We start from the raw sequence: 21,156 nt of genomic DNA on the forward strand, positions 1-21,156 counted from the left end.
GCTGCCGCGTTTCCCGCCGGAGCGCTTTCTAAGAGCGCCGCTGCCGTGCCTGTTGCGGGCGGAAGCGGAAGCGAGGGGGACGGTTGGCGCACGGACCGGAAGCGGTGCGGGCGGCGCGATGGCGGGGCTGTCGGTGCGGGATCCCGCCGTGGATCGGTCCCTGCGCTCCGTGTTCGGTGAGGCCGCGGGGGCGGAACCGCGACCTGCAAAGGGAAAGGGGCAGGGAGGGGCAGGGGCAGGCGGGGGGCCGGTGGGTCTCTCCCCCTTCGCCGTCGGGGCCGGTACCCGCCGCGCTGACTGGCAGCACCGTCTGTCTCCGCAGTGGGAAACATCCCGTATGAGGCCACGGAGGAACAGCTGAAGGACATTTTCTCGGAGGTTGGGCCCGTGGTCAGCTTTAGGTGAGAGCGGCCGCAGGCCTCCCCCGGGTACCCCTGTTTGGCGCAGGCCGAGCGCCGCGGGCTCCGCGGAGCCGGCCTTGGAACCGTTTAATCGTGAATCATTAGCGCTGGGAAAGGCCTCTAAAACCATCCAGCCCAACCGTTCCCTCAGCACCACCAAGCCCACCATGTCTCCAAGTGCCACATGCGCATGCCTTTTGACCACTTCCAGGGATGGTGACCCTGTCGCAGTCTTGGGGTCCCTGTTCTAGTGCTTGACAGCCCCTTTGGAGGAGAAACTTTGTCTAATATCCCATCTACATCTCCCTAGGCCCCCCTCGAAGTTATTTCCTCCTGCAGAGCATGAGGAAACACAACCCCAGCACCTGCTGAGGGTGTTGTGAGGCTGGGCCAGCTGTGCTCGGGGCACAGGGACCGAGTGTCTGTGCCAGGATCACCTGGAGATGGAGCACAGTGTCCCCGACACAGCGTATGGATGTGGGCACGCAGGTCTGGGCTGGAGGAGCCGCCCTGCTGTGGCTGATACATGCTCAGGCCCTGGGTAGGCTCTGTGGTCCTCACTCCCATCCATCCCGGTGGCCTCTCAGAGGAGTTTTCTGGGCTTGGCACTGGGCCCTGGGGAGCTCTCAGTTAAGGTTTTGGGAGTTCCTGGAGCAGCCAGTGTGCCTCATGGGGTCATGGCAGGCACAGAGCTGGCACTGGTGGCCTTCCTGCACACCACAGCTTTGGGATCACCTGTGCCAGGAGCCAGCAGGCCCTTCGGCTTTGGCATAGGCCCAGCAGCTGCGTGCCTTGGGCTGGCTTGGGGGCCTTTGCTCTGCTCCCAGCACTGCTGGGGGCTGCAGCCCCATCTCCCCTCGGGAGCCCCGGGCACGGCGGGATGCCCGCGCCGCCCTCAGCAGCGGCCTCGCTCTGCTCACCGCGCAGGCTGGTGTACGACAGGGAGACGGGGAAGCCCAAGGGCTATGGCTTCTGCGAGTACCAGGACCAGGAGACGGCACTCAGCGCCATGCGCAACCTCAACGGGCGCGAGTTCAGCGGCAGGGCCCTGCGCGTCGACAACGCCGCCAGCGAGAAGAACAAGGAGGAGCTCAAGAGTGAGTCGGGCTTTGGGGGTGCCGTGCTGAGCCTGGCATGGGTGGGGCGTGCCCCTCCTGCCGGGCTGGCAGAGCTGGCCCGCTCCGAGGGGTGTTGGGATAGTTCCCCAAAGGGATGCCTGGGCTCAGCTCTGTGGTTTTGCTCCCAGGTGATCACAGAATTGTGGAATTGTTTGGGTTGGAAAAGGTTTCTAAAGGTCACAGTCCGACCTTTGACCAAACACCACTGCGTCAACTAGACTGGAGCATTAAATGCCGCATCCAGTCTTTACTTAAACACTTCCAGGAGCAGTGACTCCGATGCCTAATCACCCCTTCTATGAAGAAATTCCCCCTAACGTCTCCCTGTTTTCGCTGCCTCCTTTTCCCCCGATGGGCTGGTGCTCCCCTGCTGATGAGCCCATTGCACACGCTTTTGGTGTTGCAGTATAAAGTGACCAACTGTATTGCAGGCTTGGGCACAGGTGCCCCCATCATAGAGTCACCCTATGGGGACCCTGTCAACCCAGAGGATGCCCCCGAGTCCATCAGCCGGGCAGTGGCCAGCCTGCCACCCGAGCAGATGTTTGAGCTGATGAAGCAGATGAAGGTGAGTGTGGGAGGGCCGTGCTCCCTGTGTGAGTGCAGTTCCTCCTCCCAGCCCCTGCTGCACCTTGCCAGAGCTCTGATCGGTGCCTGTCTCCCCAGCTGTGTGTCCAGAACAGCCCCCAGGAAGCCAGGAACATGCTGCTCCAGAACCCACAGCTGGCCTATGCGCTGCTGCAGGCCCAGGTGGTGATGAGGATCGTCGACCCTGAGATCGCGCTGGTTCGTCCCTTGCTGCTCGCCCGGGGTTGGGAGGATATCGGTGGTAGTCTTTGTGGGGTGGCAGCGGAAAAGAACTCCTTTCTCCTTCTTCCTCCCTCAGAAAATCCTGCATCGCCAGACCAGTGTTCCTCCTCTGATCCCAGGCAACCAGCAGCCAGTGGCAGGGCCGGGGCCCGGGCCAGGACCTGGGCCAGGGCCCAACGCGCAGCTGAACCCGCAGAGCACCCCGTCGTCCCAGCCACAGGCCATAGTAAGAGCCTGCACAAGGCATGAGCTGTGCAGGAGAAATGGGTGGTGCCAGCCCCAGCTCTCCCTGCTGGGCCCTTGCTCGTGTGTCGCGGTGTCCCTGAGATGCAGTGTCTCTCCCGGGCAGGGCGGGATGCATGTCAACGGCGCGCCTCCTCTGATGCAGCCTCCCATGCAAGGAGGAGTGCCAGCCCCAGGACAGATGGCAGCCCCTGTGCAGGGCCCAGGCCCCGGCCCCATGGCGCCAGGAGGTGAGTTTGGGCCGAGCTGCCCCACCTGTGAGCACACCCCCCTCTGCCCTCTCCCTAAGCAGAGGGCTCAGCCCTGCGAGAGCACACGTAATCCTGTACTGGGCATTGTGGCTGTGCTGCTGCCAGAGGTGGCTGTAAGGTTGCATTATCCCTGGGGGGAACCAACACCAAGGGGATAAACCTCAGCTGCTCCCGCAGGAGCTGGGAGCGAGAAGGTATCTGGGGCCAAAGGAACGGGTTAGTTGTCAGGGATGGCTGAGGAGGGCTCTGATCTCTGCCTGTCCCCTCCCAGGTGGGATGCAGCCACAGGTTGGGATGCCAGGTGCAGGGCCAGTCCCCTTGGAGCGTGGACAAGGTAAGGCAGACGTGTGTAGCATAGTGTGTGGTGTGAGCCTCGCTCCAGCGAGTGGTGCTGTGCCCCAGCTGTCTGCAGCCTGGCAGTGCCCAGCCCCGGGGCTGTACCGAGGTTTCTTCACTGAGGCACAAGGCTGTGGCAGCAGCTCCCTGGCTCCCAGGGCTCAGCCCATGCCCCCATTGGCCCCCGGCTCGTTCTCCGCCATGTTGCGCGGTCGTGCCTTGGAAGCCAGAGGAGCTGCCTTTCTCCTCCGAGCGGGACGTGCCTGTGCTTTCCATCTCTGCCGGTCGTGTCTGTCCCTGTGCTTGTGCGGGCAGGCAGAGCTTGCTCTTCTCTGGTGCTCGTGCTGTTCCTTTGCTGCCTGGGTGCTGGGGAGCAGCTGGCGCGGCCGCCGCGTCCTCCCGCGCCGCGCCCAGCAGAGGGAGCCGGGTCTCCGTCTTGGCTTGAGGCTTGGCTGGGCCTTTCCGGAGAGTGACGGCTGGGCTTTCCCTCCGCAGGCACGGTCTGTACGGCCCAGCCCTGGGGCCCGATTCCTTATGGTTCACATGTTGCCATACGTAGGTTAGTACGACCCAGGTGTTCCTGTTCTCCCGGGAACAACACACGCAGACACCTGTCGCCTCTGTTGACTTCTATCCTAGGCCTTGTTTCAGCGACCTGGCAAACCTAGTCTGAGATCCTTTGGCCTTAGGGGCAGCTGACTCTCATTTTCTTTGGGGTGGGCACTGTCTTCCTGAAAGCTGCCTGATAGTTCTTGGCACCCAAAAGGTTTTGGAGAGCAGAAGCTGGGTGTGCGTTATGGGGCCGGCGTGGCCCCACGGAATTGTGCGTCTCTCGGCAGGATGTCTTCTCTCCCTGCCTCTCTCCCTGAGTGAGGGAAGGACTGTGCCACGCTGGCTGTCCCGCCTGTGATGACAAAGGTGGTGTTAACAGGAGTGGTTGATAAAGTCAGACTTGCAGCGTTTTCTCTGTTAGGTTTTCCTGGGGACTTCAAGGAGCGCGATCCTGCAGGCAGCACTGTCCCCAAAGCTGGTCGGTGCATGTGTGCATACACTATTTTACGTGTCTGCTCTTTCCCTCTTTTCCTGCTGCTTGCCCAGGGAACCTGCAGCTCTCGCCCGTGGGACCTGCCAGGCCTGCGTCTATCGAACGCGTTCAAGGTATCCCGGCACCTGCCAGCTCCCTCTTCCCGTGGAGCTCGATGTGGAGTGTGCAGAGAGCGGCTCTCACCCCGCTGTTCTCAGGGCAGGGACTGGCATGTCACTCCTTGTAGCCTGACAGCAGTAAGAAGAGATGAAGGAGGCAGGATTCCCCCTAGGGCTACAGGAGAGAGAGGCTAGAACCATGTGCAGAGCCTCCAGTGGGAAAGGAGAGCCTGTTTAGGAAGGGCTTTTGCCTGAGATCCAGTCCCCTTTGACACTCTGCTCCCAGGAGCCTTCCAGGTCTTGCTTTGCTCCTGGCCCCACGTCAGCAGGGTGTTGATGCCCACGCTTGTAGGGGTTTCCACCATGGGGGCACCCGTGCTTGGTTTGGCCCCTGGTGCCATAAGGAGCCTAAGATAAAACCAGAGAGGAAAGAGGAGTAAAACTGGCAGCCAGGGAAAGGGCTTTGGTGTGCTCCAGCCTTGTGTGTGGGGCTGTGCCCTCAGCAGACAGCACAGGTCAGGGGAGCAGCGTGGCTGCCCCACACCCGGCCTGAGAGCGCCGGGCACAGTCTTGGCTCGGCACTGGTCATGCAGATCCTCACGAGTTCTTGTGTGTCTCCCTGGCAGTGCCCATGCCAGACCCGAGGGCCCCTATGCAGCGTGGACCTCTACCTGCTAGTGGCCCGCCGCCCCGAGGCCTTTTGGGAGATGCCCCGAATGACCCTCGCGGAGGGACCCTGCTCTCAGTCACTGGAGAAGTGGAGCCCAGGTGAGGGGAGAGGGAAGGAGAGGAGCCCTTGGCACTGTCCCCTGCCCAAGGGTAGCCTCTCGCTGAGGACAGGGATGGCACCAGCCTTCCGGGAGTCACCGCTGCCTGGTCGGAGGCCTGTGTGCTGCCAACCGTGGGGGCCGGCCCGTTCCCCCGGGGAAGGGACATCCCCGGGGCGATGGCAGCTGCCCTGTGGCATGGGGCCAACAGCACCCATCCCTGTGCCAGCCTCGCCCTCCTCCCCTGCGGCCGGCTTCGGGGGCGATCCCAGCGCTCTGCCCAGACCGTGCCAAGCCAGTGTCTGATTCACACTCTCTCGCTTTTTCTCCTCCTCCTGCTTTGCTCTCCTCGTCTCTCTGCGTCAGAGGTTACCTTGGGCCGCCCCACCAGGGAGCCCCTATGCACCATATGCCTGGTCATGACAGCCGTGGCCCCCCCCATGAGATGAGGGGGGGACCCATAGGAGAGCCCCGACCACTGATGGGAGAGCCGCGGGGGCCCTTGATGGATGCTCGAGGTGAGAGAGGGGGCATGAAATACTGGGTGGCTTGGATTGTGCAGGCAGGAAGCCAGAGCAGAGCCGGCTGCCCCGACCCAAGGCGTAGGAAGGGGGTTTGGGCCTCGAAATGACTGACTCCAGGCAAGGAGGGACAGTCCCAGGGTGCAGGGGACTCTTCTCCAGGCATGTCCCCTCTGCCCCGAGCCCTGCACCTCTCGGGTGCTTGCTGGCCCCCAGACAAAGGAGGCGGCAGGCTCGCTCCCACACTCCCTGCAGCGCTGCTTCCTTCAGGAGCTTACCTTGTGTTTCCTCCGCAGTCGGAAGAGATCCCCGAGGGCTGGAGCCGCGCGGGCTGGAGCCCCGGGTGCTGGAGGCGCGAGCACTGGAGGCACGAGGGCTGGAGCCGCGGGTCCTGGAGCCGCGAGTGCTGGAAGCCAGGGCCATGGAGGCCAGGGTCCTGGAGCCCCGGGGCCTGGAGCCTCGAGGGCCTGGTCCCAACCCACGTGGCCCAATGCCTGGTGGGATACAGGGTCCTGGGCCACTTAACATGGGAGCCAGTGGCCCGCAGGGGCCCCGCCAGGTACACACGTCTCTGCTCAGCTGGTCGGGCACCGACAGCATCCTCTAGGCTGGGGCTGGGTGGGGGGAGTCCCACAGAGCAGCAGCTCTGGGAAGCACCAGGCTTTGTCACTGGCTGTGAGGGGTCAGGGCATCTGTCCCGTTTCCTCAGGCTCTGCCCATCAGCTGGGGACAGGACAAGGTTCAGGCCTCTCTCCACCTCTTCCTGAGACGCAGGAAGGAGCGCCGGAGTTGGGAGAGGAGAGCACGTAAAATACACTCTCTCTTCATGCTCGGGCATCTTCAAGCAGTCTGTGAGGGCATCCATCCGATCATCTGTTTTACCTTCCTGGATTTGTATGGCTGAGTCCAGAGAGCCCTCAGTCCTTCACTCCTCTTCTGCTCCCCCAGGTTCCTAACATGGCTGGAGCAGGCATGCAGGGAGGAGGCATTCCTGGGACAGGAGTCCAAGGAGCTGGTCAGCCTGGAGGTTTTAGCCCTGGACAGAGCCAGGTCACCCCCCAGGATCACGAGAAGGTGAGAGAACAAGCGGGACAGGGTGAGGCAGTAGTTGCAGCACTTCCTGTGTGCCTTTCTGTGGCGGGGTCAGCCCCTCCCGGGCTCTGGTATGCTGTGGCTGCTCTGGCAGGGAGAGCAGCCTGGTCTCTGACCCCTCTTTCCCCACAGGCAGCACTGATCATGCAGGTCCTGCAGCTGACAGCAGACCAGATTGCCCTGCTGCCCCCAGAGCAGCGGCAGAGCATCCTCATTCTGAAGGAGCAAATCCAGAAATCCACGGGGGCACCCTGACAGGTGATGTTCTTAACCTGGTCTCACGCTGTGCCTGTTCCCCTCCAGTAAAACAGAGCTGCCTAGGATGGGACTGTGCACTGCTTCCCTCTGTGCTGGGCTCACCCTCCTCCCCTTCTTTCTGGCAGGCACAGGATGAAGATGCCATGTGCCTGGATAGAGGTGATGCTCCCTGGCAGCTGCTTCCCATTGCTGCCTGAAATGATGGTGCATTTTGGGAGGTTATGTCACCCTCAAGAGGTTTTTCCCTCCAGCTCCTCTTTTTTTTTTTCCTTTCTTTCTTTCTTTTTTCTGTGTATATTTTATGATGTTTGAAATAAAATGGGAGGAGGATTTGCGTAAATCCATGTCCCTGGCTGCCTTGTTTGGTCTCTCATGGAGGCCAGGATGGGATTGTTGGGTTTTGGGAGCAGTATGGCCTGGCTCCAACCTTGTCCGTTCTCCCTCCTCCCCACACCAGGGTAAGAACAAGTCACGGAATTTCTTGTGCCGTGCTGTTTACAGGGGTGTAGGGGAAGGGCAGGACGGAGAGCTTGGCTTTCTATCCCGCTGGCGGGGCAGGAAGGGCTCTGGATCCGATTGCAGTATCACTTACGGAGCCAGCCTGCTCAGGGTTCCCCTCTTTGCATACACAGGAGCAGAACCTGGTGCGAGCTGCAGTGGGAGCTGAGCTGTGTGCCGGGTGCAGGCCGGCGCTGGGGGTGCCAGGGTGGCAGCGAGCCGCTGCAGAGGGGTGTCTGATCCTGCACCCCAGAGGGTTTGCTCTTCTACTGCGGCCCTACAGGGGGGCAGAGCGTGGGCTCCTTTGTACCTGCACAGCCGAGTCACCACGGAGGCTTTCATTACAAAGAAAAGGAAGTTTAATTTATTCTTGTACAAAAGACTGTTTAGACCCTGAGGGGCACGTTTGGCCCACGTGGGAGCCCTTGTCCCATCCCCACCCCGTGGTTCCGCCCGACCTACAGGGCTCCCGCTGCTTCCTGCTGCTCCAGCAGCATCACAGAGGGAGCCTTTGGTTTCCCAGTAAGGGGACTGGGTGGAGCTACGGGGCCACTTGCTCCATGAGGACCCGTTGTACGCCAGGAAAGGCAGGCAGCGGTCTTTGAACCTGGAATTTCTCATGGAGACGGAGCACCTTGCTGTGTCTTGCCTGCCTTCAGTGCATGCACAGATGCTTATCCCCTCACAGAAAAGGCTTGAGGCAATACACTCGAGGTCCCTGCCTGCTGGGGCGCCAGCCTCGCTGCCGCTTAAAAATTTTCCTTGTTGAAGTAGAATTTGACCTTCCTGGGGTCCAGGCTGGAGTGCTGGTGACAAGACTTCTGCAGGCTCTTTGCCAGGGCCTGCGGCCCACAGAGGAACACACCGACCACCGACCTGCAAACAGCACGGGGAGGTCAACGCCAGGCGGGCAACTCAGGGAAAAGAGACTGAAAAGCTTTTTGTGCTCCCTGCAGGGGGTAGCACACCTCTCCCAAAGCCAGCCCAGGGCTGAGTGCCAGGGTAGAGGGCATGCCTCCAACTCCAACATCCCGAATTCCCTGCTCAGCTCTCACCTGGGGTGGGCTGCAGCCACCGCTGCAAACTCTGTGTTCCACATGGGCCGCCCGAAGATGGTTTTGTGCCTGAGGCCCGTCACTGTGTCCGTAGCGGTGTCGAAGTGGAGCGCCACGTTGTTGGCCTGGGCAGGCAGGGATGGTGAGAACCCCAGGCACCACCCATGAGCCCCCCTGCAGTCCCTCACCACCGAGCAGCATCCACTGTTGATCCCACCAAACGCTGTGCCTGGACTTGGTGCCTAAAAGCCATCGTCATGCTTGCTCTGCCCTTTCTGCCCGGCTTGGCCACCCCGTGTCCCCTTCCTGCAGCCGTGCCAGCCTGTGGTTGACTCACGATGCTGGTGTCCCAGCCAGTGAGGAAGAGACGGTAGGTGAGGAAGTCTGCCTTGCCCGACTCGGCCATCTTCTGCTCCAGTGAGGCAAGCAGGTCATTAAACCAGGCAAAGGCTCCTGTGTCCCGGCAGAGCCAGTAGAAGTAGATCTGGGATGCGGGGGGAGAGGGATTGCTCAAGGTGGAGCAGAGCCGGAGGGAGAAACCCAGAGCTGGTCCCATGGGATGCTCCCTACCTTCTTGGTCTTGAGGGTCTGGTCAGCCTGCTGGAACTTGTACCAGATGGACTTGAGGATGGAGGCGAAGGGGGTGACGCCGATTCCCGCTCCGACCAGCATGGCCACCTCGTACTGGAACACGTCTTCGCTGGCCGTGCCAAAGGGACCATCCACCTCAATCCTGGCCAAAGCGGGGCCTGGGTGAGAGGTACGGCCTCCCCAAATCCCGGGCATCACCTGTGGGGTCCTCCCCAGCCTACCTGGGTGTCTCCACTTGGAAGGTGTCGATGAGACGCTCTGTCCAGTCGCCAGCCGCCCGGACGTGGATGGAGAAGAAGTCCTCCTCTGGTGCCGAGGTGAGGGTGAAGGGGTGCCACTCCAGCGGGGAGATGGTGGGGCAGTTGACAAAGATGTACTGCCCCACCTCCATGCAGAAGCCCTTCTTCTGCATCTGCAGCTCCAGCACGCGGGCAGGGTGCATGACCACCTGGGGGCACGGGCAGCGCTCAGCGCCCAGCCCGGCCCCTGTCCCCAGGGAGGGGCTGTGGCTGTGGCCCCTGCCCGCCTCCCCACCTCCCCATGGCCACCACGGCCAGGAGCTGCGGCACCAAGGGTAGGAGCTGGCAGAGGAACAGGCTCCCGCAGCACCCACCTTGGTGACAACCACCTTCTGCTGCGCACGCCAGACCCGCAGGATCCGCTCAAAGACATAGAGGATGATGGGGGCAAGAACCCACTTCCAGGACTGCGAAGACAGAGGAGAGCAAAGGTTTGGGAAGGGCTAGGGCCGGAGCATCCCATGGACAAGGGAAGAGCTGCTCCCCCACAGCCATCCCACCAGTGCCCTACCTCGGCAGGGATGCTCCCAAACTCGGGGTCTTTGCAGCAGGAGTGGGTGCAGTTCTGTTCGCGCTGTGTGAGGTACTCGGCGCAGTGATAGGGGTGCACCTCTGCCATGCTCTGCTCCGTCTGCCCGCGCACCAGCCCACTGCAGGGAGTTGAGGGATGAGCCCACGGGCCGGCTTCTGCCCCCGGCCAGGGCTGAGCCGCCCGGCGTGAGGCCATCTGGGCTAGCCCGCCCTGGGAAGGGCAGTTCACAGCCCCACCGGGCTCCCACGCGGCCGCCCCGGCAGAGCTCTGTGTGCGCTGCACCGCGGGCACTGCTGCGCTGCACCGCGGGCACTGCTGTGCTGCCCTGGGGCGCGGGGAGGAGCCTTACGCGATGCCGTGGATGACGAGGCCGGCGAAGTAGACGAGGAAGAGGTGGTGTGTGTACCAGAAGAGCTCAAAGTAGTTCCTGCGGATGAACTCAGTGGAGGACGTGACCATGAGGATGAGCGCCAGCGTGATGATCACCCCCGTCAGCCCCGGGATGGTCGTGAAAGCCACGTACTCGACGGTCTGCAGGGGCAGCGTGAGGGGTGGGTTAGGGGAGCAGGGGGCAGCCCGAGGTGGGTTGCTGGATGACAAGGCCACACTCACAGTCTGGTTGGAGTGGATGGGGTTCAGCCACTTGCTATCCTGCAGGTGCATCTTGGAGAGGACAGCAGGGAGGCTGCCGTCGGTGGCTTGTTGGCTCTGGTTGTAGCGCTCCAGGTTGAAGAGGTGGGCGATGGTATGCACAGCTGGACAGGGGACAGAGAGTCACCCACCGGGCAGATCCCAGTCCCCACTGCTGCCCCGTCCCCCTCCAGGGCGTACCTGTGAGCAGGGCCATTGCATAGGCCACCAGCTTGTGGAAGGTGAGGTTGTGGTCCAGCTGCTTCCGCAACGTCCGCCTGCAGCACTGCAGGGAGAGGCAGCGGTGTCAGGATGGGGACAGGGATGGGGACGGCCACCCCGGCTGCGCCACCACGGGACACTCACCGAGCAGGTCCCACGGAGGAAGGAGAGCAGGTTGCGGCAGACGGGCAGCAGGATCAGCATGCTGTTGAAGTTGAGGCACTTGGCCGATGCTCGAGCCCACGCCAAGGCAGACTGGCGAGAAGAGAGGGGTGAGCACCACTGTCCTGTCGTGCTGTGCCAGGACTGGGCCAGGATGGGCCAATCAGTGCCGAGCTGGGACTGAGTGATGCTCGGCTGGGAACTGGGATGGGGGAGATGAGAGGCTGGGCTGGGATGCAGCTGGGCTGAGACCAGACAGGGATCAAGACAGGGACTAGGATGGCGCAATGCCAGGCCACGGAGTGGGACGGAATGATGGTGGGCTGGAAGAGCACAGAACATGAAAGGGGCATGGGATGTTGCAGCCCCCACCCCACTGCAGCAGGGCCCCTCGGCACGCCCTGGGCAGGCAGGGTGCCATGGAGGAGCACCTTACCCCGAGGATGGCCCTGGTGTAGAAATACCGCTCGTCCCGGTCAAAGAACAGAAAGTAGTAGGTGAAGAGGAAGATGTTGATGCCCAGCCAGGCTGCCTGTGGGGGAAAGTCACAGCCTCATGAGGGACCCTGTGCTGGGAGCCTCTCAGCCTGCAGCACTCAGGCCAGCTGGGTGCAGCCAGAGAGCATCAGGACAGTGTATCTGGTCCTGTTTCCTCATGAGCTGCCCTGTCACACGCAGGGCTGGAACACGGCCAGAGGTGGGGAGAGGTGTGGAAGTCTCACGGAATTGCTATCTTGTCACACACTGCCCCGTGCATCACCCATGCATGAGGAAGGAGGAAAGGCAGGAGCGGGAAACGCCCGTTAACGGGAGGGAAAACAGATCCGGAGGGTGGTCAGGACTGCATGGGAAAGATTCTGGGAAAAGGAAGTTTCATGGGGAGCTGGCCCCACTGTGCTGCTGTCCCCTGCCTAACCCCACTGCAACTCCACACTGCCGCCTCTCACAGCCACTGAATTCCTGCAGAGGTCCCAAAAAACCCCACCCTGACGTGTATTTGGTTTTTGGCTGTTTTCTTTTTCTTTTTTAGGTAACTTAAAAGATTAAAATAGCCCAACTGTCTGTAAACCCCCATGTTCCCATGCATTCACAGCTCCTCACACAGTGCTGAGCAGCTGATGGGTGCTGGCCAGGCAAGCTCTATTACACCAGGGATGCTGCAGCACGGCAGTGGCAGATGGTCCCTTTGGTGCCAGCTCCTCACCCCACCACGAGTTCTCACAGGATCCTCCTCCTCCTCTCACAGGGGGAGAAAAGGCACGTGGGAGGCTCCCAGCCAAAGTGGCTGGGCAAAGCAGCAGCGTTTCCAAATTTTCCAGGACCCCCTTCCCCGTGAGCTGTGTTTTCCCCAAGAGTTCAGTTTTCCAGAGCCCATCCCTCCCCTGGCTGCCGGCGGACGCGGCTTGGCGGAGCAGAGGGGATGCTGTCTCTCCCCACAGCCCAGCCCCAGCGCAGCTCATCACTCCCCATCTCCCCCACGAGACCCCCAGGGCCCGCAGCCCCCCGCGTGCCCCCACATCCCGCCACCCCAGGGAGCCCCCAGCCCCACACACTCACGAGGACGGCGGCTGAGAACCAGTGGTTGACCAGCCAGTTGCCCATGGTGCGATGTCCCCGCGCCTGCCGCTGCCTGCCCGCGCCTGCCCGCGTCTGCTCGACGTTTTATGGAGGCAGCAGGAGGTGCGACAGTCCCGGCTGCGGGAACAGCACCGAGGGGACTTTCCCCTGAGAAGACTTTAAGGAAATGCTGCTGGTTTCAAAGGCCACCTTCCAGGAAGGCAGGGCTGACCCAATCAGCCGGCACCGAAAGGAGGCCCTTGTGCTGGCCAGGGATAGCCCTCCGCTGAGAGATCCCCCGTGGCCCCACCGCTGGGTGACACAGGGTGGCTGGCTGCTCTCCTGGGGTTTTGCAACCTCTGAAGACGAAAACGGGCTTTTTTTGTAAGGTAGGAATTTCCTGGGAAGAAGCTGGGGAGGATCTGTCCTGTGCCTGGCTCAACAGCTCTGTTTTCCCTGACCTCCCTCAGCAGCCTCCACTGCCCGTTTTGCGGGCAAACCACCAAAGGAAGAGAAGCACGCCGGGGTCACGGCGCTGCACCGGGGCCACGATCCAGCCCGGGCATCCATTACAGGGCAGGTGATTTAAGACCAAGCACCACTGGTGCTGTACCTCCATGGCCCCACCCCAGGCGGATTAGCATCCTCAATCCAGCAGCCAAACAGAGCCGATCCCAAAAATGGGTGCTGGGGTGGGGCATGTCACACTGCTGGATGCCTGGGTCCCATCAGCACCCACTGCCACTGCTGTGCCAGCCACCCTTCCCCTCCTGCCTGCCCTGCTCTGCAGGGCCCTGAGCTCTGGGGTGTCCAGCGCTCCAGCTGGGAACAGCAGCCTGTTCTGGGCCCCTGAGCCTGGAGGAACAGGTCGGACAGGCTTGCTCCCTGCTGGCATGCTGCTCTCTCCTGGCCTGCGGCCACGGCCTCGCTGAGGGAAGCACAGGACGAGGCCAGCCCCCATCCCGCCATGCTCCGGAATCTTACGGGCTCCACGGAGGGGCTCCCCCACCCCACTTCCCGCTGGCACAGCCCCATCGCTCTGCAAACGAGAGGGTTACGTGCACAGCAGGTGTGTGCCAGCCCCGGTGGGACGGTCCCCACCCTCCGCGTGAGTCACTGCCAGCACCCAGACGTGCAGCCACAGCAAAGTTTCTTTACTGCTCAAAACAGCCCCAGGGGCACCCACGGCCCGAGGTCACCGTACGCACCGTAGCAGCAGGTGGGGTCTGTCGGGGCACCCGGGGGCTGCGCACCACGTGGCAGCCAGCTTGCAGGGGCAGCTGGTTTGGGCACCCCCTAAGCCATACAATCGTAGAATCATAGAATAGTTTGGGTTGGAAGGGACCTCTAAAGACCATCGAGTTCAACTCCAGAGATGGGCAGGGACATCTTCAACTAGGCCAGGTTGCTCAGAGCCCATCCAACCCGGCCTTGGATGTTTCCAGGGACGGGACCTCCACCACCTCTCTGGGCAACGTGTGCCAGTCCCTCACCATTCTCATCGTAAAAAACTTCCTTATGTCCAATCCAAATCAACCCTCCTTCATGTTCGTATGAGTGGTCCTGAGCGGGCAAGCACTGGGGCTTGCTGCCACTTCAGGACCAGGCAGCACTTGGCCTGTGCCACAACCATCTTCTGGCTGCTGGCACAGCCCTGTGCTGCCCATCCCCATGTCCATAACTCCTCCTGGCTGGAGAAGCCAGGTGCTCAGACGATGCTGTGCCTCACGCCGGGCTCGAAGGGCGCCTCGAGGCACAGAGGGGTCCCTGCCGGGTGCCGGCGGCAGCACACGCAGTGCAGGAAGTCAGCGACGTTGTGCCGGAAGAGCTGGCGGCAGGGGTGCAGGTACTGGAAGAAGAGGAGCATGAAGTAGATGCCCAGGCAGTAGCCGAGGAGCAGCTGCAGCACCAGCAGGGCGGTGCAGACGTTCTCATAGACGTCAGTCTTGAAGAAGTACCAGAGGACGACGAGGGCCGTGTTCTCCGCCAGCCGGACCACGTAGTACACGGCCAGGCGGCCCCAGTTCTGCGACTTGTCGATGAGGTCCCGGTCAGCCAGCTTGAGCTGCACGGCTGACCAGCAGAACATGTTGATGCTGGAGTAGAGGAGGGTGAAGGCACAGAGCACCACCACCGTGCCCAGGCGGCTGAAGTTCTTCTCGATGTTGTCAGGCAGGCGGCTGCCGCTGCGCCAGAACTGCACCCAGGGCAAGAAGAAGACCACCAAGAGGTTGGCCAGGGCGATGGGGATGATCCAGTGCTTGAAGACGGTGCTGAAGAGCACGAGGACGGCGATGCGGGTGGAGATCTCCAGGCTGCGCCACAGCACGATGCAGAGGAAGGCCAGCGGCCGCAGCTGGACCTTGTAGTCATCGTACTTGACCTGGATGGCCAGGATGTTGCAGACGAGCGCTCCGTAGGTGACTGACACCAGGCAGACGGCCATGAGGACGGCTGCAGAGGGAGAGAGCAGGGGCGTCAGGCAGCGTTGGAGACCAGGCTGTGTGCAGCCTCCCCACTGCCTGGGGTGCAAAGTGCGGGGTGACACCCGCAGGGGGGAAACGTGGGGCACCAGTCCTGGGTGAGAAGGACAGGGCGCCAAAGGCCTGGGCTCGCTGCAGAAGGCTCAGTGTGAGCGCTGCCAGAACAGCTCACGGGTGCTGGTGACAGTCCCCATGGCGAGGTGGCTGTGGGGGAAGTTCCTGGCAGCAGGAGGCTCAGGACACAAAGGTTCTCCCTACACCCATGAAACACAAGCCTCGGCCAAACCGGAGCCGTTTCTGTGGTTGGACCATGCCCCAAGGCCCCTGCCCTGTGCAGGGAACGCTGCTCACGGGTAAGCAGGGCACAGTCTGTGCTGTGCCCTCATCCAAGAGCTGCACCACTGCAGCCCCAGAGGCATCCCAAGAGCCAGCCCCATCCGAGGGCTGCAAAGACAAGGTCATTTCGTAGGGAATGCCAGCAGCTGCTCACATTCAGCGCAGCCAGGAATACCATGGAGAAAAATAGAAGAGTGCAGCTGGTCCCATCCATGGTGGCTGCCAGCTGCAGGGCCGAGCTGACACTCCAGCTGCGAGGGAATCACCCAAAACACATCATTTGGTATTTACTTCCTGCATTTTCTGCTAGAGGAGCTCTGGCACTCATTCTTCCTCTGCGTCTGCAGCTCCCCAAAATGCTTTGCAGAGGGATGTGGCAAATTAGGGGGTTTCTGTGGGGCATCTCCGGTGCTTCCCTTTTCATGCACCTGCCCTGAGCACAGATGACAAGGTCTGGGCTTACAAGCGGGTGGGTGAGGGCAGCTCCTTCACCCAGCACTGTAATTGGAATGGTGCAGGAGCACGCCTGCGTGCCCAGCTCGGTGCCATGCCAGAATGGGAGTTAAAAGTTTGCTCTGGCATATCCACCCCCAAGCACATAAACATCCTGGGAGCAGGCAAGGGAGCCTCGGAGTGGGAGTGCTGGGCTGGGAGCTTTGGCTGCTGGAAAATGTGCAGAAAAAGATACAGTGGAGGGGCTTGAGGGAAGCCAGAGGCTGTAGCTAGAAGGAAAAAAATGAATGGAGACCGGAGCAGGCTAGGGCAGGGACCTGACCTCTTATGACACATGGCACTGGGTGGGTGGCCTGGATCTTGAGGGCAGATACTCACAAGCACGGGGCTGGGAGCAGAGCCTGACACCTCAGCCACACATGCTCTTTCCCACTTTGCATCACTTCAAACAGGAAAGCAGAGAGCTGATGGGTGCCCAACTTCTGCGGGTTGTGCTCCACACTTAGGGGAGTCCAGTGGAAGCTGTGTCCCTGGGAGTGACTTTCTGGAGTGCCTGGATGTCACACCAGCACGAGCAGCTAAGGAGCCGTGCCCTGCTGGGGTTCCCGGGGAGCCCTTACCTCGGGCAACGGGGACGTACTTCTCCAGGACGCTGATGTAGAGCTGGAGGGTGAGCTGCGGGGTGGAGCCCAGGAAGGCCTGGATGACGGCCATGCGCTTGAAGGCGTTGCGGTGGGTGGCCAGGCGGCGCTCCGAGTGACCCACCTCCTGCTCCATCTCCACCTCGTAGCCCTTCCGCAGCCGCCGCTTGCGGGTGATGGTGACGTAGGGCTCCTCCTCCCTCCCTGACCAGCAGTACACCAGCAGGGCCTCCACGCACCTGTGGGGACACAGCGGCTGTCACCCCGCCAGCCTTCCTGCTGCTCCCCACTTGCCTGGTGCTGGCCAGACCCCACGCCTGCCGAGCGCAGCCCTCCTGTTTTGGGGAACCGTCCAGCAGTGCTGTGGGCAGCCCCTGACGGGTCACACCAGGACCGTGGGGATGCTCAGTGGCTGCTCCTCTGCTCCGGTATTCAGGGTGAATCATGGGCAGCAAAGGGGCAACAACTGCTCCATCGAGGGGTGAAACAGCTGCTGGAAGAGGTGCAGCACCCAGGGAGCAAAGCCGTGACTCTGCTGGGAGCTACAGCTACAGGAAGGCGTTAATCACCCCGGGTTCTGTTTTCCCAACTGGCAAAAACCTCTTCCTCTAAGCAGAGGCAAAAGAAACTCTGAAATATCAGAGCTGAGCATCAGAGCTTTCTTTGATCTCTCCTCTTGAGCAGAAGAAGGCTTCCACACTTCCTCCCTGGTGGGGACAGCAGGAAGCAGAGTGCGGGGTGAAGCCGTGTGTGGCACGGGCAGATAAAGCAGCGCTTCCGCAGCCCCTTCTCTGCGGGCCCTCCCGTGCGGGCAGGGCTGTGACTTTCTGCCACGCCTGCAGGGACAGGGGCACCCCCAGGCCCTCCACTGGGGCGACCGTGTGCAGCCAGAGGGGCTCAGCTTGGCTCCTGCCTGGGGACCAGCTGGCTCTGGGACCAACAGGACGTCATTATTTATGAGTGCTTATCAGGACAGCACAAATTGCTGTGTATCAGACCCAAAAGGGGTGAGGGTTTAGGATAAATTCTCTCGGCAGATCAAGCCAGCGCTCGTGGCTCGTGGCAAACTCTGACGGGAAAATAGTTTCATCCCAAAGGCCCGGCTTGAAGGGTAGTCCCAGCTGGCTCCTGGTGCCCTGCCAGACCTTCTCAGCGGGCTGGGCTCCATCTCCAGCCGGCTGAAGCAGCATTCCCCGGGCAGCCCCGGATGGCTCTTACACACTGGGCAGCACCGTACCCATCTCAGCCAGCCTTGGTTGGTGTGGTGAGAGTCACGACACTCCCGTGGGCCAGCACAGGCGGGCAGCACCGAGGAAGGGTGGCTCTGGAGGTAAGACACGCTAACGGGGACACACGGGGTGCACTGCTTGTTTCCGGTGACAGAGGAAGTGCAGAGCAGGCACCAGTGGTTTGGGAGCCCTGTGGGTACAGCGAGCCCCAGAGCATGGCTGCTGGCCTGCCCCTGGGGAAGGAGCCCCATGGGGATGGCTCTGCCAGGCCTCCCACAGCACCTTCTCCTGGAGCAGGCTGCCCAGGGGGATGACAGCCCGGGAGGCACCACAGCATTCCCAGGGAGTGAGGGATCAGCTTGTGCAACATCCATCCACCCCCTCACTGTCCTCGTCCCAGCAGTCCAGTGGCCCCACAGTTCCCACTGCGAGCCCCACTCCTGCACCCAGCTCTTCTCTTCTCCTCTATGTCCCGTGACCCGCACTGAGTCCCACTCCCGGCCCTATGCAGGACACCCCAAGTATGCCACTATGTGCCCAAGAGCGTTGTCCAAATGTTTGCTGAACTCAGACGGTCCAGGTGCCGTGACCACTCCCGTGGGGAGATTGTTTCAGAGCTCCACCGCCCTCTCTCTGGGTGTAAAACCTTCTGCTGATACCTAATCTAAACGTGCCCTGACTCGGTTCCATCCCATGTCAGTATTCACACCCGAGCACCCACCGGGGATTCCCATCTCTGCTCCCGGCACAAGCACGGCGATGGCAAACCCACGCGGCTGAGCGATCTGGGCAGAGCTCTCCCAGCAGCCGGGACACCGCAGGCTGGCACGGCCGCGTCCCGCCCGGAGCGGGCTCCAGGAGCACCCGGCGGCTCCAGCGGCGAGCAAGGGGCCCCCGCGGGCCGGGAGCAGCCGTGCCGGGGAGGGGGCACGGCGGGCGGCAGGAGCAGCTCCGGGCAGAGGGCGGCTGACAGACGGTCCCGGGGCGCCGCTCCAGCCCGGCGCCGCTCCCGGCTGTCACCCGGTGCCGGGGGTGCCCGGGGTGCCCGGGGGTGCCGGGATGCAGAGGGTGCCCGGGGGTGCCCGGGGTGCCCGGGGGTGCTCGGGGGTGCCCGGGGGTGCTTGGGGATCCCGCCGCGCTCACCTGATGATGGGCCCGAGCTGCAGCAGGTGCATGAGCAGGACGAGCGGGCGGTCGCGGCTGAGGTCGCGGTGCACGAAGATGAGCGTCAGCTGCACCAGGACGGAGGGGCAGAGCACGAAGAAGATGGTGAGCGCCAGCCAGAAGCGGTCGTCGGAGTGGCCGTAGGAGAGGCAGAGCACGGCGGCCACCGCCCCCTCCCCGCAGAACAGCGCCGTCGAGAAGACGATGCCCAGCGGCAGCTTCGCCCGCGACGGGGCGGCGGCGGGCGGGCAGCCCCCGCTCGGACGGTCCATGGCGGCCCCGGCCCGGCCCGGCCCGGCCCGGGCGCTCAGCCCCGCCGCGCCGCCATCCCGGGCTGCAGCGGAGAGACGAGCCGCGCTGCGGGGCGGGCCGGGCGGGGCGGGGCTCCCCCGCCGCACCGAGCCCCGACGGGCGGCCCCGCACCGGCACCGCCGCCCCGGCGCCGCCCCGACCCCTCAGCCCCGGCTCCACCGGCCGGAAGCCCCGCCGGGTCCGTGTCCGACAGCCCGGGGACCCAGGCTCCGGGTGCTCAGCCTTGCCCCGGACACCGCCCTCCTGCTCCGGGATCCCCCCGGCTGTGCTGTGCCCGGGTCCCTGCCCCAGGACAGCCCCACCCGCGCCTCCGCCCCGACCCCGCTGTCCTGGAGCAGGACCTTCCACCGAGGGCTCTCTGCCTCTGCAGGACACGGCCAGGACCCACGGCCCAGCAGCCCCCCGCAGCACCCGCCGTGGGGCTCCCAGTCCCCAGACACAGCGCTGACGATCCCCACGGTGCCCTGGTGTGTGTCCTTGAGGCTTTGCAGCCCTCCCCAGGACCCCCCGTCACGTCCAGGCCCCACCAATTCCTGGCTGATGCCAACGCCCCAAGGCGCAGCAGCACATGGAGGGTCCCTCCAGGGGAGATTTGTGGGGCAGCCCCAGGGACACCGGGGTCCCACCGCTGGGCAGGAAAAGGGTGCCAGTGTGCGTGCTGGCCTTGCCTGAATCACACTGCTGCCAGAGGGCTGCCTGCTCCCACCAGCACCTCAGATGTGGGGCCTGAGCCCAGCTCCAGACCCAGACCTGGCACCGCGTGGGCTTGAGCTCGACGGGACAGCATGTGGGAGGGAGGGTGTTGTCAAGGCAGGGAGCACTTTGGTATCTTGCAGGACAGGCTGTGTCAGGGACGCCCCTTCAGGTCCTGTGAGCACCTGGTGTGTGCATAGCAAGATTTGGGAGCTATGTTACACGGGAGATGTGTCTCCTATATCTTGGATATTCCTGCTTCCAGGTGTGACCTTGTGCTGCAGCTGAGCAGGAGGGCTTTCCCCATCACCTTCAAGGACCCACCCTCAAGATAATGGGATATGTGGACTCGCTGACAAGAGCCAAACCTCCCAGCGCTCAGCCCCACATCCCTCCTGTCTGTCCCACCTTGATCACCCATGCTGTGGTGGGAGCACAGGGCTGTCTGGGCTCTCCCCACCTCCGTGGCCGCGGGGGCTCCTGCTCTGCCCAGCGCTCACTGCCCCCAGCACCAGCCCTGCCCACCTTTCCCCCGGAGCGGTGGTGTGGGCACAGGTGGGATGAACACAGGCTGCCTTTCCTGAGCACCCACTGCCTGCCGGTCGCTCAGTGCCGCCTGGGCACTGGCTGGGACAGAAGGGACGGGGCAAAGAGTGTTTGACATCGGTCAGTTTTCCCCAGTTTAGGCAGACCAGGAATTTCTAGGTCACGTTTAAGAGGCTCTCAGTGCTCAACCCTCGGCAGCTAGGCCAGCTCACAAGGAGGTGCCCACGCTGGGAGCAGAGACACTGTCCCCTCACCTGCCCCACGCCAGCCAAAAGCACAAAACCTCCCAAACCATGCACACAAGAATTTTCCCCGTTTCTCTAGGCTGGAAACATTACCAGGGCTATCGGGCTTATCGGCAGGAGAGCTGAGAATAAAACTGCCTGAGACTTTGGAGGCCTTATCTCCCCCAGCAACAGCTCCCACACAGGAGCAATCCCTGCCCCTGCAGCTGCTCAGAGCTTTTGCTCCCAAGCTGAGCAGCTGCTTTGGGAAACCACAAACCCCATGAGCTCATGGGGACTGGCCTGACTGGCAGGGACAGGAGATCTATGTGTGACCACTCAGCTCTGGTATGATAGTTACATATTTTCAAGCTGTTTTTGGAAAACAGCCTCTCCAAAAAAAACCTCTGGCAGGGTGGAGGATGAAGGCAGCAGTGTCCAGGCCGACTGGTGACAGTGGCCAGCCGGGGTGGGAGCTGTGCACGGGAGCAGCTGTGCCTGGCTGGGTGCTCAGCCAGCGACAACACATCCTATGGCACTGCCAGCTGCACCCACGGCCCTGTACGAGCAGCAAGAGCAGCGTGCCGTTT

The 21,156-nt window shown here is 62.6% G+C and overlaps 3 protein-coding genes across 5 annotated transcripts; 1 reads left to right on the forward strand and 2 right to left on the reverse strand.

Moving 5' to 3' along the window:
* The first annotated feature begins 83 nt into the window (after positions 1–83).
* On the forward strand, positions 84–7,280 carry CSTF2 (cleavage stimulation factor subunit 2). Of its 3 annotated transcripts, XM_040090697.1 has the most exons (15): positions 84–176; positions 323–401; positions 1,329–1,498; positions 1,951–2,087; positions 2,186–2,305; positions 2,406–2,555; positions 2,679–2,802; positions 3,095–3,157; positions 4,258–4,317; positions 4,929–5,070; positions 5,436–5,587; positions 5,887–6,149; positions 6,539–6,664; positions 6,815–6,940; positions 7,066–7,280. In XM_040090697.1, the coding sequence occupies exons 1-14, from the start codon at positions 119–121 to the stop codon at positions 6,935–6,937; spliced, it is 1,767 nt and encodes a 588-aa protein (XP_039946631.1). In that variant the 5' UTR covers positions 84–118; the 3' UTR covers positions 6,938–6,940; positions 7,066–7,280. The 3 variants fall into 3 exon arrangements, with proteins under 3 accessions (XP_039946631.1, XP_039946632.1, XP_039946634.1); XM_040090698.1 differs by lacking the exon at positions 4,258–4,317; XM_040090700.1 differs by lacking the exons at positions 4,258–4,317; positions 4,929–5,070; positions 5,436–5,587.
* Positions 7,281–7,914: 634 nt separating this feature from the next.
* NOX1 (NADPH oxidase 1) lies at positions 7,915–12,530 on the reverse strand. The gene is made up of 13 exons (XM_040091054.1): positions 12,482–12,530; positions 11,366–11,481; positions 10,912–11,022; positions 10,747–10,831; positions 10,528–10,670; positions 10,265–10,446; positions 9,895–10,033; positions 9,698–9,790; positions 9,306–9,532; positions 9,064–9,226; positions 8,831–8,977; positions 8,494–8,618; positions 7,915–8,314 (listed from the first exon to the last, which is right to left on the reverse strand). Exons 1-13 carry the CDS (start codon positions 12,528–12,530, stop codon positions 8,188–8,190), a joined length of 1,707 nt encoding a protein of 568 aa, XP_039946988.1. The 3' UTR covers positions 7,915–8,187.
* Positions 12,531–13,648: 1,118 nt separating this feature from the next.
* XKRX (XK related X-linked) lies at positions 13,649–19,078 on the reverse strand. The gene is made up of 3 exons (XM_040090079.2): positions 18,771–19,078; positions 16,378–16,637; positions 13,649–14,939 (listed from the first exon to the last, which is right to left on the reverse strand). The coding sequence occupies exons 1-3, from the start codon at positions 19,061–19,063 to the stop codon at positions 14,194–14,196; spliced, it is 1,299 nt and encodes a 432-aa protein (XP_039946013.1). The 5' UTR covers positions 19,064–19,078; the 3' UTR covers positions 13,649–14,193.
* Between the last annotated feature and the right edge of the window lie 2,078 nt (positions 19,079–21,156).

The sequence above is a fragment of the Hirundo rustica genome, chromosome Z (genome assembly GCF_015227805.2).
Source record: "Hirundo rustica isolate bHirRus1 chromosome Z, bHirRus1.pri.v3, whole genome shotgun sequence".
NCBI lineage: Eukaryota > Metazoa > Chordata > Aves > Passeriformes > Hirundinidae > Hirundo > Hirundo rustica.